At 36.8% G+C, this 19,108-nt stretch overlaps 1 protein-coding gene across 2 annotated transcripts in view; it reads right to left on the bottom strand.

The window, feature by feature from the left end:
* Vps13b (vacuolar protein sorting 13 homolog B) overlaps window positions 1–19,108 on the bottom strand; it is a 543,994-nt gene that overhangs the window by 498,041 nt on the left and 26,845 nt on the right. For both annotated transcript variants that reach the window (XM_032914442.1, XM_032914433.1), the window contains exons 4-8: window positions 13,938–14,058; window positions 8,706–8,873; window positions 7,914–8,095; window positions 3,775–3,949; window positions 1,166–1,431 (exon numbers count right to left, since the gene is read on the bottom strand). In XM_032914442.1, the coding sequence (XP_032770333.1) occupies window positions 1,166–1,431; window positions 3,775–3,949; window positions 7,914–8,095; window positions 8,706–8,873; window positions 13,938–14,058 (912 nt within the window). The remainder of the gene's footprint in view (window positions 1–1,165; window positions 1,432–3,774; window positions 3,950–7,913; window positions 8,096–8,705; window positions 8,874–13,937; window positions 14,059–19,108) is intronic.

Here is a 19,108-nt window from a genome sequence, read left to right as displayed (position 1 = left end):
AAGAATATATTACAAGTGTTAGCAAGGCTGTAGAGAAAAGAACTTCAGGCATCCTAATGACAAGAATGCAAATCAGGTATGGCCAAATGAACACAGTACTGAGATAAAAATACAACTACCAGGCATGCTCCAGTAGCCCACTTAAGATAAATATCCAAAGGAAATGAGCTTAGCAAGCTAAAGAGAAACCTCCAGACCCATAATGATCATACCACTGTTTACTTATAACAGCCAAGATACAGAACCAGTCTAGAAGCCTATCACCAAATAGAGGACTTTGAAGTGAAACATACGCACATTAGGGTATTACTCAGTAATAAAGAATGCAATTTGCAGGGAAATAGATGTGACTAGAAAACATAACATTAAAAACAGCAACATTCTACACACACACACACACACACACACCAGTATGTATATTCAGTCATAGGTGGAAGCCAAAAGAAGTTGAATGAAAATAACAACAGTGATTATGAAAGACTGAGATGGGTGCGGTAGAGAGTTGAGTTGAAAAAAACATGCAATGGGGACAAAATTAGCTTCTGATACTTGTTACATGCATGGGTGAATAATATTATTCAATCTCATTAATATTAATTATGTGTCAATAAATTTTGTTATACAGAAATCAGAATGAGACAGCTGTGAGATTCTTTTTAAAAGATTAATTTTATTTTTAATTATGTGTCTGTCTATGGTGGAGTTACATCACATGAACGCAGTGCCCCACAGAGGCCAGAAAAGAGCACAGGATCCCCTGGAGCTTGACATGATGCTAGGAACCAAAATCAGCCCTCTGAGAGGGCAATCTGAGCCCTTCATCACCAAGAAATCTCTCTAGTCCTAGCTATGAGATTTTTGTTTTAATATGAACCTCTACATTAGAAATAATAAAGTAGGTCTATACACCAAACAAATGATTCAGAGCAGGGGAGTAGCTATGACATAGATAAGACAGAAAAGTAGAGACAACTTTAATAAGACAAAAAGAAACCAAAATTCAAAAATTCAGTTAGAAAGATGATGCAGTTTTATGAAGAACTACGAGACCCTCTCTACCTTTTATCTGCTAAGCCCCCTGGTTAAAGTTACAAGGCTGCTAAAATATAAATGTTCACTAAAGTTAACAGATACTAGCAACAACAAAAAAGAAAGAGAAACCTACTTTAAAAGTCACAGTCGCCTTTGTGCAATAAAATCCTACAGAAACAATGGGATCCTTCAGTGTGTGTGCTTTCTGCTGATGCATGGTTGACGCAGGGTCAGTCCCAGGGTAGTCTTCCTCACCATCATCGTAACTCACAATTGCAGGAACGAATGACCAGGCCCAGGACACCCATCCCTGAGGCTCCTCATAGTCCTGTGGATATAACTCTTGGCCTTTGTACGGAGCAGGATACTGCATATCTAATCTAGTTTCATCCTCAGTACCTGTCAATAAAAATAAAGTCATTTTAACTAAATAAAGAGCATTTAAATAGAAAAAAATAGTTTCTTTTATAATCCAATATATTTGCTCTAAGCACTTAAAAACATCCAGAAGATTATATCTTCCCAAATAAATATATATAAAGGTTTCCACACAATGGCTGTTAGATAATGAAGGCTGGAGTACTGCAGGATGGGAGGCAAGAATAATGAACTCTCTAACCCCATCTTACTGCCTGGAATAATTTAAAAGTCACAGCCATAAAAGGGGAACTCAACCGACCTTAGAGATCTTCCTTAGAAGAGAAAACAGTGTAGCAGATCTAGGGAAACTTAACCTGTTTGACAGCCACACTGCTCCCATCTAACAGACTTAAAGCAAGACTAAAGTGAAACATTTCCAAGTAATGTCACTATCTGCTGAAACACAAAAATGTCTAGAACTCAGGGAGATAAAATCTACAATGTCTAGCATTCAATCAAAAACTACTAGGCAGTCAGATACAGTGGTGCACATCCATCAACCCAGTGACATTATCATTACACCAGAGGCTCAGACAACTGCTGCAGCCCAACAGTTTGAATCCAGACAAGGCAGCTAGTAAGACTCCTCTCTCCAACAAATAAAAATAAATAAAATTTATTAAGGTAAATAAAAAACATAAGAAGGAAAAGTAAGCAGGTCCAGAAATAATAAAAATCACAGTGTTAAAACAGGACACCAAACAGCTATATAGAGGGCATGTATTCCAAAATGCTTAAACAGGTTAAAAAGAGATCATATGATTCTCCAACTGAACTTTCAAACACAAAAATATGGTAAATAAAGCTAAAAGCAGATGAGTCATAGAAGAAAACTGCTGACTTATTCTAGGAATAGAAACTATATAAAATAAAACACAGAAAGAAAGGTAAGAAACATTAACAGATGAAGAAAGCACAAAAGAGCTCCAGCAAACAAGTTGCCTAAAATACATGTGACTGGAACTCTCTAAGGTAGAAATATGTTCAAAATGTGTCCACATACACATGCAAGCTGAGAACGCACAGGTCTAAATGCTTCAGTGAACCCCAAGTTCAAATAACAAAAAGATTGGAACCAACAGGTGTCATTAGCAAGCTGCCCAAAACTTCCCAAGAGGTTTGCAAGTTTTTCCAAACATAAACTACATGTACACAATAAAATGGTAAATAAAACATCCTTGCTTTTCAAAAAAAAAACAGGAAAACTCCTAAACCAAACTCCTCCAGATGCAAACAGCAGAGTTGTTTTCTTCCTTGATAAAATTGAAAAATAAAAAGTAAAAAACATAAACCTAGCCACTCTCTTAGGTTCCAGAAAGCAATAATACTGTTCTTCATGGGCTGTGTACATGTGCTGTCCGCATGTGGAAGCACCTGAGCTGTAGAGAGATACAAGGTTGACAGTAGGAGTCTGGCTCCAGTCCTCTCCACCTTACTCCTTGAGGCAGTTTCTGCGGTTACTACAGCGCTGGCTGATAGAACTGGTCTGCTAGACCTTACTCTGCAGCTCCAACCTCCCACAGTGGTTGCCAGGGCCAGGCGACACTTATGTGGGTTCCAAGGATCCAACCTCCCATCCCTAGGCTTGCAGTGCATATTCTTTTACCACTGAATCAACTCCTTAGCTCAGAGAGTAGCAGTTATTAAAGAAAAACTTCCAGATTATATTTTATCAAAACTTAAAACTTGTGTCCATGAACTATCTATTAAAAGTGAGAATGTTGGGCTCACAAGATGACCCAGTAGGTAAAACATTTTCCCCACAAGTCTGGAAAGCACATACAAGTGAAAGAAGAGACTGGACTCTACAAAAGTCTCCTCTGACCTCCACTCATGCATGCACATACATGCATATGCGCACACACACACACACACACACACACACACACACACACACACACACCACATATACATCATGCACACACACATACACAATAATGCTTTAATTAAAAATGAATAAACAAGTCGCAGGCTGACAAAGAAAACTCATTAACTTGAAGCAGGAATATATAAAAACACATTTGTAATAAAATAAAAAGCTAGAAAATGGGCAATATTTAACATATCTTCTACAAAGATGGATAAGTTACTAAAGGCCAATACCTATGAAAACACTAGAAATATTTATTCATCAAAATTATGCAAATGAAAACCATGAACCATGACAACATAATCATCAGCCTGGTGACAAATGGAAACATGCTGGCTTCAGCAAATGCTGTCAGGATGGGCAATGACTGGAACTGCTATACTTTTAAAGTTACTTTTAAAGTTTTAAGTGTGGAAATCAGTAGTTCTAAATGAAGTTTCTGTTATACTTACCTGTAAGGTTTCCTAATGGGTCTTTACTGAGACAGGCAGGGTCTTCTGTTTCACCATCTTTAAAATTGCCTATTTCTCCATAATATAGTGCAATCCCAAGCTGCATTATGCGGATGAACATAGGGAGCTGCTGATCTGTGATAGAGAGCTTCAGACTCTCTACCAAGGTATGAATCTATAATGTGGAAAACAAAAAGAATCAACAACAAGATGCCTAAAGGATATGTCTCTTAAAGTAAGTAGATCAATGTCAAGTCCTACAATGAGAAATTATGTAAAAATTAACAATGTCTCAAGCATTTCTAATAATAAAATGAGTAATGTTTACACTAAAATTTTAGGAATTAAAAAATATTTACTGTGATAAATAAGCTTTAGAACTAAGATTAAGACAAATACTGTGGAAACAGAGCTGGTAAGATACATTCATATGAGATTTCTAGATTATTCTAGAAGAGAAATTATATATAACTTGGTAACTGAAAATGTGATTATTTCCTTCTTTTACCCTTTTTTAAAATATGATCAAATCTAATAATGTTTCATGATGTCATTTTAATAAAATGTCAATCACTCTTTACAGTTTTATTAATTATAGGTATCCTAAAACCATACATTAAAACTGGCTAAGAGACTCAGATTATAAATATATAAGTATGGAAATAATTAAAGTGTTATTATCAACTACATAAAGTCAAGTAAATTTATGTTCAAGGAATTTTTTCAGATAATTTTTAAAGAAATTAAAATCTGACACATAAAATTAAAAAAAATAAGATTATTACCAAATAGGGACATAGCAATCAAAGTTCTCCTTCCTAAGAAAGAGACAACTATGGAAGACCAACACAGCTGAACTGTAATAGTTTCCTGCTGATACAAAGATATGGAGAAAAATTAGGCCAAGTCTTTTGAAAAGTTTATTTTGAATAACTAAAATCAAGTCTAAAATAAAGTCTCTTAGAAGGTTTATTGTGAATAACTGGCCTTTGAGTATCTATGAAACATGAAAAAGAAGTCATAAAAATCATTACTGGAAATCAAGGCATCACAATAACAGTACTCTCCAGAGGAGAATGATCTATGTTGGGGGATGGGGGAGACAGAAAACTGACAAATACAATCATGGGTTCCTTAAAATCAAACAATGACTAAGCCATGAATTGCTAAGAAAATGAGTGGGAAGGGCAAATACATAAAGCTACTGCTAAATTTATAAGAAAGAAGAAGTAGGCTGACTAGCTGGAGAGCATGCTGGTTGGGTGAACTGGGCCTTGCTATGCAACCAAGCCTGGCCTTGAACTTGTAATCCTCCCTTCCACACTAGTATCCAGAGAGCTTGGATAACAGGTATGAACGCACCACACACCTGGCCTAGCCTTTTCTTCAGTTATGTTTGTCACATTACTTTAGACTATCCTTGGTTCCCTGCTTCTTATAGCCCCCACGGCTAATAACCACATCATGGTGGCCACCCACAGCATTATACTTTGTTATGTACAACCTTGAAGCAGGTGCATTCAGTAGAAACTGTTCTTAGCAACACAAGCAATAAGAAAGAAAAATCTATCATTAACACATATCAAGAGTCATCTAAAAATCAATCTGTAAAGATTTGCTCACCAGCTAAATAGACAAAGAACCTGAATGGCTACATCAACAGTCAAATGCCCAGTGATTTCCCTCATAATCCTAGTAAATAAATGCCAGTTAAACTGTCATTCCTTGCCTAACAAACTGGAAAGATGTTTAAATCTTTAAGGCTAACAAGAGCATAATATGATATTTCCCTTAATAATAATAGGTATATATCCTGGTACATATCCTGACTAAACCTCTCTTTTCAATACAGATTCATAAGTCTAAAAAAATTTAAACACATTAGTAAGATATTTGCAATTACAAAATTATAGAATCCTTTTCTAAGGAATTGATCATACATGACTAAAAATTTATATAGAAACTTCATTCTTTAAAAAAGTTATAGATGAGATCAGGCACATTCAGGTGGAAGAATCAATGGGGGGACCTCAGCTGTGATTCGCTACACTGAGGATATGGAACCTGAAGACACTGCCTCCTGTAGTCAGTGAGGAACCTCAGTGGAGCAATAGAGACACCAACCCATCCACAAAACTGTCAATGCCAAATCTGTCCTGTTTACAAACAATGCAAACACGGGGCGGGGGTGGGGGGAAGAGACACTGAGGGAATGGCCAACCAATAACGGATCCAACGTGAGACCCATCCCATAGACAAGCACCAATCACTATCAATGATATTCTGTTATGCTTGCAGAAAGGAGCATGTTGTCCCATGAGAGGCTCCACCCAGCAGCAGACAGATACAAACGCCCACAGCTGAACAGTGGTTGGAGCATGGAGAGTCTTACAAAAGAACAGGAGGAAGGATTTCAGGTCCCAAAGCAGATAGCAACTCCAAAGGAAGACCAAGAATCAACTAACCTGGACCCTTGAAATCTCAAAGTCTGAACCACCAACCAAAGAACATACACGACTGGACCTAGGCCTCCCCATAAATACATAGAAGATGTACAGCTTGACTTTCATGTGGGTCCTGAACAACTAGAATGAGGCTAGCCCCAAGGCTGTTGAGATATGTTCTACTAACTAGGCTGCTACGGGATTCCTGAGTGTGCAAATGAGTGGATCTCTGCATCAGTATCTGTTTCTTCTGCCTTTTCTTGCCTTTTCTTCTGTTTGTCCTAATCCAAAATGTTAGTTTTTGTTTTATCTTACTTCATTTTTTTATCATATTATTATCTCTTAGAAGCCTGTTTTCTAATAAGAGACAGAAAAGGCATGGAAGGGGGTGGATCTGGATGGGAGGGGAACTAAGAAGAAACTAGGAGTAGAAAGAGGGGAAACCATAATCAGAATATATTAAATGAGGGGAAAAAACTATTTCCAATAAAAGGGAAAAATAATAGTAATTCCCATTTAATGATGAGAGAAAGATTTATGGATGTGTTCTCAGAAATATATTTCATAATATTCTAACAGCAAAGTGTAGTGTCCTGTTTGAAGTTGGAACAGCCCTAAACCAGCAATCAGGCATCCAGCACTCTTGTTCAGTGCCACCATTAACTTACACAATATCGACCTAATTACTTATCTGGACCCTGGTTTCCACATCCAGAAAATTAAAAGGTTCCTTAAGGTCTTTTCAAGCTGAAAATTCCAAGGTTCTTGAGAATCAAGTTTTCAAAGATTCAAAAAAAATATGTTTTTATATTTTTTACAAATATGCTTTATTAAAATATAGTATAAAATCTAATATTTATGCAGGCATGTTCATAAAATGTGATAATGTTCAGAAAATTAGTGGGTAATAAAACAAGATTCATGCTTATATACATACAATGTATATAGTGTCACATACATTGAAATGACATAGTACTTTAGAAAATAACAAATATGTACATGAATCAAAAGACATATCCTGGAAAAACTCCAGAAGGCTAAAATTTTATTTAGATAGTGAAACAATGAGTCTAAAGGTAATTCTTGCCCTGCAATGGTAGCTCATGTAGCACACAGAAACCTAGGACAAGAAAACTGCCACTAACTTTGGGGCCAGTCTGATACAGTGAACTGCAGGATGGCCTGGGCTACAGAGTTAGAGCAGTTTCAATAGCAGCAGCAGAAGTTTTGAGGCAGCAGACTAAAGTATGGGTTAGGTTATCGGATCATACCCTATAAAACAGCGTAAGAACATGACTAGACGTCATATTACGTCAGGCAAATTATAAGGACCAAAACACAGACAGCTGCGCACACTGAAGTTCCTGAGTAGTACTGGGTCTCGGGCCTTGTGCTGCTTTTTTATCTGATCTCCTCAGTACTTAAATAAAGACTAGTAACAGGTAACAAGACTAAAAAGGAAATTTATAGTTGCAAAAAAGGTTGCCTCCAAAATATCTCTACCAGAACACATCATACAAAAAAGTGAAAAATCTAAAAACCAATACATTTAACTTTTTATAAAAACAAATAGCACATATATTAATGAAGTTCATTTTCCCTCTGATTATTTTCATTATAATTACCATGCATTATAATTACCAAGCACAAAAACCAATAAACAAAATAAAGTTATCTAGAAACAGAGATACTCACTTTAATAACAGATGGCATCTTGGAATTTAGGTTATCATATGTAAAATGCAGGCGAGTTCTGAAAGAACATTTGTATAATAAAGGATCCTGGTAAAATTCGATTTTACCACTAGCATTTCGTTTATCAAGACAAACTGTACAGTCAGAAAAATTGATAGCCTTCCTCAGTACCAGATCAGTTGCTTAAGAAAAAAACAAAAAAAGAGAAAATCACTGTGAGCCAAAGGAAAATTAGAATGCATTTCTGAATGTACCAAACATATACAATGCTATTACTTATTAAAGCCTCTCCTACAAACGAAAGCAGTGTAATGTCTGCCTGCATATAGGGCACAGCAGGATCACAGTAAATGGCAGTTATTAATTTGTGCTAGCACTATATAGCTCTCAAGCAGAAGAAAGAGGCGAGTCATGGCTAAGAGCTCAAGACGATCAACTTCCAAATGTTCTTACAAAGGTATGTGAAGCAACTCCCTCACTTTGCTTCATTAAAAAGCAAATATGTTCTTAGTCCTACAACTCCTTTCACTGTAAAACATTTTGTATCACGGTTGAAACAACTGGAGATGTAAAAGGGAAGAAAATTTTTAAACTGTTTAATGGTTTCTTAAACTGCTATTAACCTCCTATAGTTATATATATATTTTTGTATACATGCACTTTTCCCGCATTAGATACCTGATGCTTATAGTACAGCTACCAAAAACGCCCCAAGAAAGACTAAGAAGTAAATGGTATTTTATCATTTATGGAAAAGTATACACTAACACTATTTTCTTCACATTTACTCACCAGAAATATCCATGAATGCACGATCCCATAATTCACCCACGGTATAGCATTCAGCAGAAGTGATGTTGACAGAAAGAACAATGTCATCCTCAACATATTTTAGTATGAGATTATTTATAACAATGTTCACATTATTTACAACTCGTCTAATCAGACTCTGCACATATCCTACAAAGTAAAGAGAGCTCAATTAGCTACAAGTCTACCAATAAGAACTCTTGAAATACTACTAAGCAATGTACATGAAAAATGACTATTATTTTAGAATATTCTGTAAAGAAAAAACTAAGGTTTCTAAATTTGGCAAGCAGACAGCCAAACATGTACTTTCATTAAAAGATGCTATAAAGAAACATGAACCAATATATTAAACCAGAGACCATATTTAGTAATGCTAACACTGGATCCCACACAATGATCAGTGTTTTCTATACTATACTTTGTGTGGATTCTACCTGCTTAGTGTACAGTTGTTATGGCGCTCCATGTCTATATTCCCAGCTACTCTAGAGCTGAGCTAGGAGGAAGAAGAGTCCCAGACTTGCCAGGGCATCATAACAAGAAATGATCTCAAGAACTAACTGACAATTAACTGAAGTGCGCAATGTCACTACATGCTGACTGTGCCATGCATCCAAAGGAAAGCTTCTTTTTGAAATAACTCCCACCACTGTAGTCCTCCTTCATAATAAAAATATCTAAGTTACATATCAGAACAGGAAGGCAGGAGAAATGCAGCCAACTGATGGATTTGACTGCACTCGCTAACATACAATCCTGACACACAGTAGAGAAACATGAGTGCAGTGAGAAAACAGAGACTGAAAGAAAAGAGTAAGGAACAAAGGGCTGTTCAAACAGGGTGGTAGGCTGATCTCCATGAGTTCAAAACTAATCTGTTCTACATGACAAGGTCTAGGCCAATCAGTGCTTATGGCGAGACACTGTCTGAAAAAACAAAAAACAAAAAAACAAAAAACAAAAAAAACAAACAAAAAACTACAGGACTGGAGAGCTGCTTCAGTGAGCAAAGTGTCTGCCACTCTGAGTCCCAGGAAAAGAGCCAGATACTGTGGCACACATCTGTAACCCAGAGATGGGGAGACATAAACATGGATCCCTGGACCTCCACAGGCAGCCAGTCTGGCTGAACTGATGCACACCAGTCTCAGGAGTAGACCCTGTCTCAAAGGATAAAGTGGAGAGCAAGAGAAAACAATGCTAACAATGCTAACCTCTGGCCATTATGCATACACATGCATGTACTGCATACATGCATGCACATACCTGTGTTGCACAGCAGTGAGGGAAAGAAATAAAGAATGCAGGGATAGGGATAGCAAGATGACTCAGAAGGTAAAGGAACTTGCTTCAAAAGCCTAGTGACCTGAACTTGACCCTGTGACCTACATGGTGGCAAAAAAAAAAAAAGGCAATTCTTTAAGGAGTCTTCCACACATGACCTAAGATACCAGTATAACACACACGATACACAAAAGAAGTAAATGTAATAAAAATGTTGTTTTAAGTTTTTTTACAAAGTGACAAAACAAAAATAAGATAGAAAAATATTAACCTCAATTATTTATAAAATATATAAGATAGCAGTTGTTGACCTAAAAATTCAAAGAAAGACTTGTAATAATTAAAATAAACAGCAATGCACCAAAACTTTGCTAGAACAAAGAATCATACATAATAATTTTGTCACCCATGCTGTAAACCTTAAAATTACTCATACATTTTATTTCTATAAATTAGCAAACATTTCTTTAAGGAAATAAAGACATGTATGCAAGGATTTAGCTACCAACATGTTGTAAATTGCTGTCTGTTCTTCTGCTCCCTCAAGAAGGGTGCCCATGCTCAGGTGAGGTCACATGAAATCTTAATCAGCAGATGAGGCTAGAGCCTGTGGTCAGCAGTGGAAGGAAAGACGGAGCTGAAAGTTTTAGAGAGGAGAGAGAGAGAGAGAGAGAGAGAGAAAGATGGGGGCTAAGATGGAAGATGACGATGGAGCTGACCCATGTGGTCTAGACAGGCCGCAAGTAGCTAAGAATTTCCTAGAAAGGAAACAGAGTAAGGTGGGCACATTCTCCCATCTAGATGTGCAGCCTGTGTCTGTATCAACTGAGGTTTGTGTTCTGTGTGTGGGCATTTGGGGTTAGAGATGTTCTGTTAGAATTCTTGTTGGTTATTACAAGTCTCTGGTATTATCATTTTATGGGGCTAAGGAGATCAAAGTGAGTGACAGCCTCAGAAACCGGGACGTGCGAGTAGCATGACAGCAGCTCACCGTGGGAACAAGAAGGGCAAGACTACCTACACCTGTATGTCAAACTGTTTCACAAAACTGAAAATGAAAACATACTAAAGAAAAACAGATTAAACTATAGAAAAACTACTCAAATGGCTGCACTAATTTTTAAAATATAAAATAAACTAATATCCTGGAATCAAGTTATTAGTAGGCCAAGAAAGATTTCCAGGTAACAAACAAAACAAGGTGTGTGTGTGTGTGTGTGTGTGTGTGTGTGTGTGTGTGTGTGTGTGTGTATACAGTAAAATGCAGTTCCAACTGTATGTAAGATACCCATCTTTCCTATCGAGTATAGCCATAAAACTTAGAAAAAGTACACAGAGGGAATGGCTACTTTAGCACTCTGAAGCAAGGGTAGAATAAGAATAAAAGCAGAGCTTAGAAAAGATAAAACCAAAAAAAAAAAGTAACTGAAAACTAAAACCTATCAATGATTACATTCGTCTAATCATCTGCATGGTGGTCAAAGGATGGTATGAACAATATTATAGGCTGAACAAAATTTGTCAAGATTCAAGGTTTATTGGCACACAGCCACATTCATTACTTTTATTAATCATTTATGGCTTGTTTCACAATATTATCAGAAGCCTGGCAAAAACATATGGCTACCATATTTAAGTGGCCCTTCACAGAATGTGGTTGCTTACTATTATGCTATTGAAGATCAAAGATTTTAAATTATAGTTTCTGGCCCAATAAATATATAGTTTGAGCTTAACCAAACCTTAAATATTTGAGTAAAGTATGTGTGTGCACTACATTTATAGAGCAAAACATAAATTTATCTCTGAGCTCCCTAACATACAATTTAAAAGAGAAAATATTTCATATAGAAATATGTAAGTTAATTAATAGACTCTGACTGTAAACAAAACAATATGCTTCAAATCCGTTAGATTCTGACCTTCATCCAGTCAGAAATACGTCATCAATCACAGCACAAGCACATGCATGCAGGCACGTTTCCTAAGATCTTACTTTTACTATAGCTTGAAGTTTTTCTATCTTAAGGTATTTATTTTAAAAAACAAATGCTTACTGTTACCCAATGAATGGCGTTAACAATGTACTAAGTGGTCAAGACACATAATCTGAAAGACTGTTCTAGATACAGCTCCTGCTTTTTGCCTTTTAGAAAGCTATTTATCCAACAAGATAGTAAAACAAGTGCCTGTCTACTGACAGCACCACTACTTTTCTTAAACTCATTTCTGAAGAAGCTGGCAAGATGATTCCACTGTTAAGAACACTAGTTATTCTTCCAATAGAGCCCAGCTCAAACCTTTTAACTCCAGCCCTTGGGCTCTCTTCTGACCTCTTCAGGCAGCAGGAACACAAGCAGTACACAGACAATTGTGTAGGCAAAACACCCATACACATAAAAAATTTAAATGTAATTAAATTTGAATGCATACAAATATCCCAACATCAAAACTATAACCAAAGAGACACACTTTGTAGGAAAGCTACAAACAGGAGTCTGCCTCTATCATGAAAGAAATCAAGGCAGAATAATAGGTCATCCTTTAAACAAATGGTCTCTGTTTATCCAATCTGATTCTCAAATTTTCCTTTTTCTCTCTTTAACAAAAAGTTATCTGATCTGCTTCCCAGCATTTGGCCAAGAAATCCAGTTGCTTAACAACTTCCTAACTTTGCATGCAGGGTAAAAAGCACATGTTAACTCAAGCCACCCAGGTAGAACACAGCTCTGTTTTATCCCACTAAAAATAGGCCAACTGTCATAATTCTAGCGGTGTAAATCCTAATGCTGGTTCTAAAGAGTTGTTAAATGTCTAGAATCCCAGTTCACAACAAGTCAGCTTTAGAAAGGTTCTATCTGGAGTTAGTAACATTCTGAGGTCTTTCTAAGAAAAACAAACTACTGAACGAACCTCAGTTAACCTACAGCTGACAGAAAGGAAGAAAGATACAAAGAGGACACAAGAGAGACAAGAACAAAAGACAAGTTTTATATATAATGGGTGATGCTGGAAATTTTAAGGAGACACATGGTCAAATGTGAAGAAATATTTACATATTTAATAAATTAGAATAAACTACAGTTTAATTTTTTTCCAAGGAGCTAGAGAAACTTCTGGAAATATACTAAGCAAATCTGAAAACATTTAGAACTATCTTGTGGCACTTTCTTCAGTTCAAAGGAACTAAATGCCAGATGGATTGCCACCTCTGCTAGACAGTTATATAAGTCGTCGCACTAAGTTGCCTAGAGCATCTGCTAAGGATGCTAATCTCCAGGGCAACAGTAACTCTGACCACATGAGTGTGGCGGGAGTGTCAGGTAGACTATGCTAAGTCTAACCTCTGACACTGCCTGGATTAAACTAGCAGAGAACCTACAAACCTAGGCACAACAGCACGGGCACCAACCTCCACTACAATGCACAAAACCAGTGACCAATACAAATTTTAAAACCAAAGGAGAAGTGACTAACAGTTAACTGGGAAGGCAGCAACGCATTTGACTATAATGCTAACATAAAATAACCTTTTTCTTCATGAAATGTTTGCCAAGAAAGTGTTTGTTTGCAATTCACTACCATCTCAGGTAAATTAAGACATCAGGAAGTTAAAAAGGTGGCAGCTAAGGTTTCTTTCAGCTACAGCTACAGTATTCTATAATTTCCCTGGGGACTTTTAAACCATCCAGTTACTCAATGGCCCAGTGTAGAGAAACTGAGTCTCTGCTGAAGAGGCTCAGCCTAACTTGCTACAAAGAACGGACCAAGATATGACTGGAAGGCATCTGTGAGGGCTCTGGACCTGACATGTTCTGAAGCACATGTGCATATGACCTAAGCATTCTATAACAAATGACACTGAAAATATATATTCCACAGCACTTCCACATGGTCAGTAATAACAATGTACATACTACAAGTTACCTGGTGGTAAGTCAGGGTCTGTAGGAGCGGCCTGCTGAATCCTTCGGGGTTTCGTGGATGATTTTGTGTTCTCAGCAGTACTACGGTTGGTGGAATTAGAACCACAGCTTTCATGGTCATCCTATTTTTTATTTTAAAGGAAAAAGAAACACTGATTACATTCAAGGACTAGGACATTTTGGTCAGTGTATGAATTTATGATTACTAAAAGTGAGACACTAATATTTTAGCTCTGACATCTATGTAACCAATTTTCAAATTTTGCATTTGCAAACAGCACTTAACAATAACTAATTTCAGGTCTGGTGAGCTGCTCAGCAGTTAACAGCACTTGATAAATAACATGAGGACTGCAGATCCCAGCCCACACCTAACAGGCCACACACGGTGCTGCACACACCTGGACCCCTAGCACAGAGCGAAGAGACGGAAGGATCAATGGTGCTTCATGACAGCCAACCTAGCCAAAAGCTCCAAGTTCCAGATTCATCGAGAAACCATCAAAGGAATAGGGTAGAGTGAGGTAGAGAATATAATGTACAACACACACACACACACACACACACACACACACACACACACACACACAATCTTAAAGCTTCTTTCTTTAGCTGGTACCAAAACAAATTACCTGACAATAGCCAAAGAATTCTTATATGGCTTTACAAAACTACATGACCATAAATAAAAATAATGGAAATTAATTAATTTTTAATGATTTCGATAACCAAACACAAAATAAATGGAATTAATGTCCAGCTCTCTGGCTTATATGTTAAAATTCTAATTATTTAAAATCAAGTAGCCATCTTATTTATCTTTAATTATTATTAATGTCACAATTCTTACAATTTTTACATCTGACTTAACAATGCTTACTAAGTTGTTATTTGTATTAGATATAAAGTTTACACTGGTTTGATACGGATATTGTTGAAACTTAAGTTGCATATTTTTATTTATTTCCTTATTTATAAAATGTAAATAAGTATTAATCTCATCTTATATCAATGCTTATATAATTGTCATATGTCTTAATTAGTGGACTTATTTCCTAAGGTAATTAGTTATAATGCCTATCCTGAAGGATTCCAAAAATCTATCAAAAACATATATAACTAGTTCCATGCAGTATTTTTTCTTTATATTTTTTAAGTAACAGAAAGAAGAGAGTCATTCCATTTGAGAAAACAATGTAAGTTAGACCTTAAAACTCACTACACATACATACATACATACTAGTTAAATGTAAAAGGAAGCAGGTATAAGAAAAGGAAAATAGATAAATAAGGTGAGTATCGTCAACTCACTATTCTTTTAACCTACAATGCACAAACATGCCATGAGAAAAGTACCCACACAAAGGTTAAATGATAATACCCTGCCTGCCACTTCACTACTCAATAATTACTGTGACATTTATAATCATAATTAGGGGAAAGTTACTTTTTATTTCACTCACACAAAAAGAATTAAAACAAAAAAAAATTACTAAATTGGCTGGTCTAAATGTACAAGGAGCAAATAAAAAGTATGAAAAGAACATCCAAAAAGAAAAACTTAAGGGCTGGAAAGATGACTTAGTCATTAACAGCATTGGGCTGTTAGGCTAGAACCCCTCTGTCCTCCTTCCCCCTACCCAGCCCACACAGAAAAAACTCTGGGCTAACACATCATCATCACTCCTCATCTCCACTCCTCATCTTGGGCAACCCACCCAAGAGTACCCCCATGTATGGTCACAATCCCAGCTCCTAGCTGGCACACCAGCACTCCTCACCTAATCACTATAAAATCCCTGTATGACTTCCCTGGCCTTCACTGTGTGGCCTTCACTGTCTCACTGATCAAGGAACCCACCAGAAAGCTGTGCTAAACCTGTCTCTATCTACTTTTAATCTGGTCTAATCTGGCCAATATCTTCATCACCAAGGGAGAGAAAATGCCTATTAGGCTGCTTTTTTGAGGACCTGAGTTTGATTCCCAACACCCATATGTCTGCTCACAACTGTCTGTAATTCTAGGTGCAGGGGATCTAACACCCTCTTTCGTCCTCTAGGGTACCAGCATGCATGTGGTGCACAGATATATATGCAGGAAAAACATCTACACACATAAAATTAAAATAAGTAAATCTCAGAAAGTATATAAAACAAAATTTCAGGGCTGGATATAAGGCTCCATGGGTAAAACACTTGCCACATATGTGTGAAGAAAAGAGTTGCATTCCCAGCATCTACTAAAAAGCCAGACACGGCACTCCACCTATTCCCAGGACTCAGGAAGCAGACAGAATCACCAGGGCAAGGTGGCTGTTGAGACTAGCAAAGTCAGCAAGCCCCAGGTTTAGCAAGAGACCATGCCTCAGTAAATAAACACTAGAGCAGCAAAGGAACACACTTGGCATTAACATCTGGACTCCACACGAGCACACACACACACACACACACACACACACACACATATATATATACCACAGTACCCACCCCCACACAATACAAATATGCCTAACACACACATACATTCAATAAAACTAGAGAAAATCCTTATTCAATAAAAGAAAAATATACCCCAAAAAAAGGTGAGTATTTTACAACACAGGTAACTTCAGCTACTAGTGACACATTAGGGAAAATAGTGTCTGAAACTTCATATACACAAAAGCCAAAATATTAGACATCATAAACAAAGGCAATCTGCAAAAACTTTTTTCAATTTTAAGAAAATGCATAATTCCACAGTGTTTCATTCCGCAAAACAACTTTATAATTCAATCTTTACAATGGCATCTTCTGTTAGCTGGGGTTATTCTTCAGACCTCAAATACTTGAAGACTACGGCTGTGACCAAACATAACTATAACTACCCTTAGTTCAAAACCTGAACTGAAAATGTCCAGTCAGATGCTTCTGCACAATATTAACATTAAAAGCACATTATTAATTTTTGGAACGTGTTTGCCTCAAAAGTCCAGAAGTAAAACACGTACATGAAGGAGATGTGAAAAAAACTTACATGAACTGCCAAAAATAGCATAATTATAAAAATATTTAACACTGAAACCATCAGAAATCACAATCTGCATCAGATTACAGTGATGTCATAATAAACATTCCAGCCAAAAGCCACTCAATGCTACCACAGTCCAAAAACTTTGGTATACAAGAGACAGTAAACATTCTAAAGCAAAAGAAAGAAGTTACTTTTATCTTCATAATGTTATTAGAAGCAAAAGGGAATATGGCAGACTAAATATGAGTTTCCTCTGAGTTTAAATGTGCACGCGCACACACACACACAGTTAATAAAGCTTCTCTAGAGAACTACACTGTTATTACTGGAAAATCAAAAGCAAATTTAATACACCTACAATAAACTTGAATTTTAGTATGTATACAAATGGGTATTAATCATAATACTCAAAGAAATATATGCTATGAAACAAGCATTACAAAATGTGTGAATACTTCTTTCTTTTCTGTAGTTAAGAAATTGTGCTTGTATACATATTATAATTAAGTATCATTTTGGTAATCTGAATTTGTTTTGACTTCAATTATATTTTTAAATACCTCAATTAAAGGTGGGCTTCTAGAGAAGCCCTGCCCAATCTAATTAAATAAAAATAAAGCAAAATGTAAAACTATAAAATCAATGTTCTCTGTACTAAAACTAGAATTGCTTCCACCATTATTTTTAAATTCATTTTGTGGTTATTCTCTTTGGAATATTAGATATTTTTATTCATTGAAAACTTTCAACTTCAAATAAAGGAAACCATGTTCTGAAAAATACTTGTCAGAATATTTGAGATAACATTTAACCCTAAAACACTACACTTCTATCTCTCTTATTTTGGGTCTCAATTTTTTCAAAATGTCTGGAAAGCATATTTCACTGCAAAAGAATGTTTCCTCTTGAGGATCACATATTTCTGAAAATACTATTTCTGAAAATACTGCCCTTTGCTCCTCATTAAACAAGCAAGAATGTACTTCTTCCCAACAAAGGGGAAAGAGGCAAGTACTGAACACAAATAGATCATTACCCTCATCTGACAGATTACGACTCGAGGTAGCAGACTGTACCCTTAGCCTGTACAGGTCTAGTCAATTAAAGCTTGAAACTATAAATTAGCAAATTTCACGAAGTTAAGATTGGAGTCAAAACTTAAAATAGTTAACTGGAACACTGTAAAAACAACAACAAATTAAGATACCAGAAGGGTTGAAGAGAAAAACTGAATGGTGGAATGAAGTGATGTGCACTGAGGTTTCGGGCACCAGATTCTGTGAGCAGAAAAGGTGGGGGCTCACCCAGCAATCCAATCCTAAGACACTGAAAAGATCTTGGAAATAAATTAATACAAGACTCAAACGATCATCTCCACCTGCTCAGGTAATAAGTATTATAATTCTTACATTATAAGGAATCTCAGTGAACACTACTACCCTTCAGAGAGCCAGAGAGCAGAAGCGAACCCCAGTATATGCTTGGGAAGACAAACTAGAACCAGGGAAAAGAATTTAATAAGCGTCATGACAAATATGAGAACCTTGGAGCTGAGAGACAGCCCTGAGGTTAAGAGCACTTGCCGCTCTTTCAGAGAAGGAGTTCAGTTCCCAGTACCCACCTCAGGCAGTTCACAGCAGCCTGTAACTCCAGCCCTGAGTGATTGGACACCCCCACTTCTGGTCTCCAAAGTCAAAGAGACACACACACACACACACACACAAATTATAAAGTGGCTATATCTAGCTTACCCCTATATACTAAGAACTGTATCAAACTTAATTCATGGGTTAGAAGCTTAAGCCCAAAATTCATGTGGTGATATTTAAGCATACAGCAATTAAACTTAGATGAGGTCATGAGGATGAGATCTGTGTGTTGTAGTTAATCTCCAGTTCTGCCTCGAAGCCCCAAGCTCCCAAGGGCACCTTGTTTTGGGATGGTATCACCTACAGTGGAGTAGGCCTGCCCATATCAATCATTAATCAGGAAAATGCCCCCAGAAAAACTCCCACAGGTCCATCTGTTGGAGGCATTCCTCAATTTAATGCCTTTCCCAGGTGATGCTAGCTGAGAGGACAAAAGCCAGCACAACTTCTTGTTGTACACATAGATGACCTGAGTTCAGGTCCCCAGCACCCACATAAAAAGCTGGGCCG

Source organism: Rattus rattus, chromosome 1 (genome assembly GCF_011064425.1).
Source record: "Rattus rattus isolate New Zealand chromosome 1, Rrattus_CSIRO_v1, whole genome shotgun sequence".
Lineage (NCBI taxonomy): Eukaryota > Metazoa > Chordata > Mammalia > Rodentia > Muridae > Rattus > Rattus rattus.
This window is presented reverse-complemented; position numbering and strand designations above follow the sequence as displayed.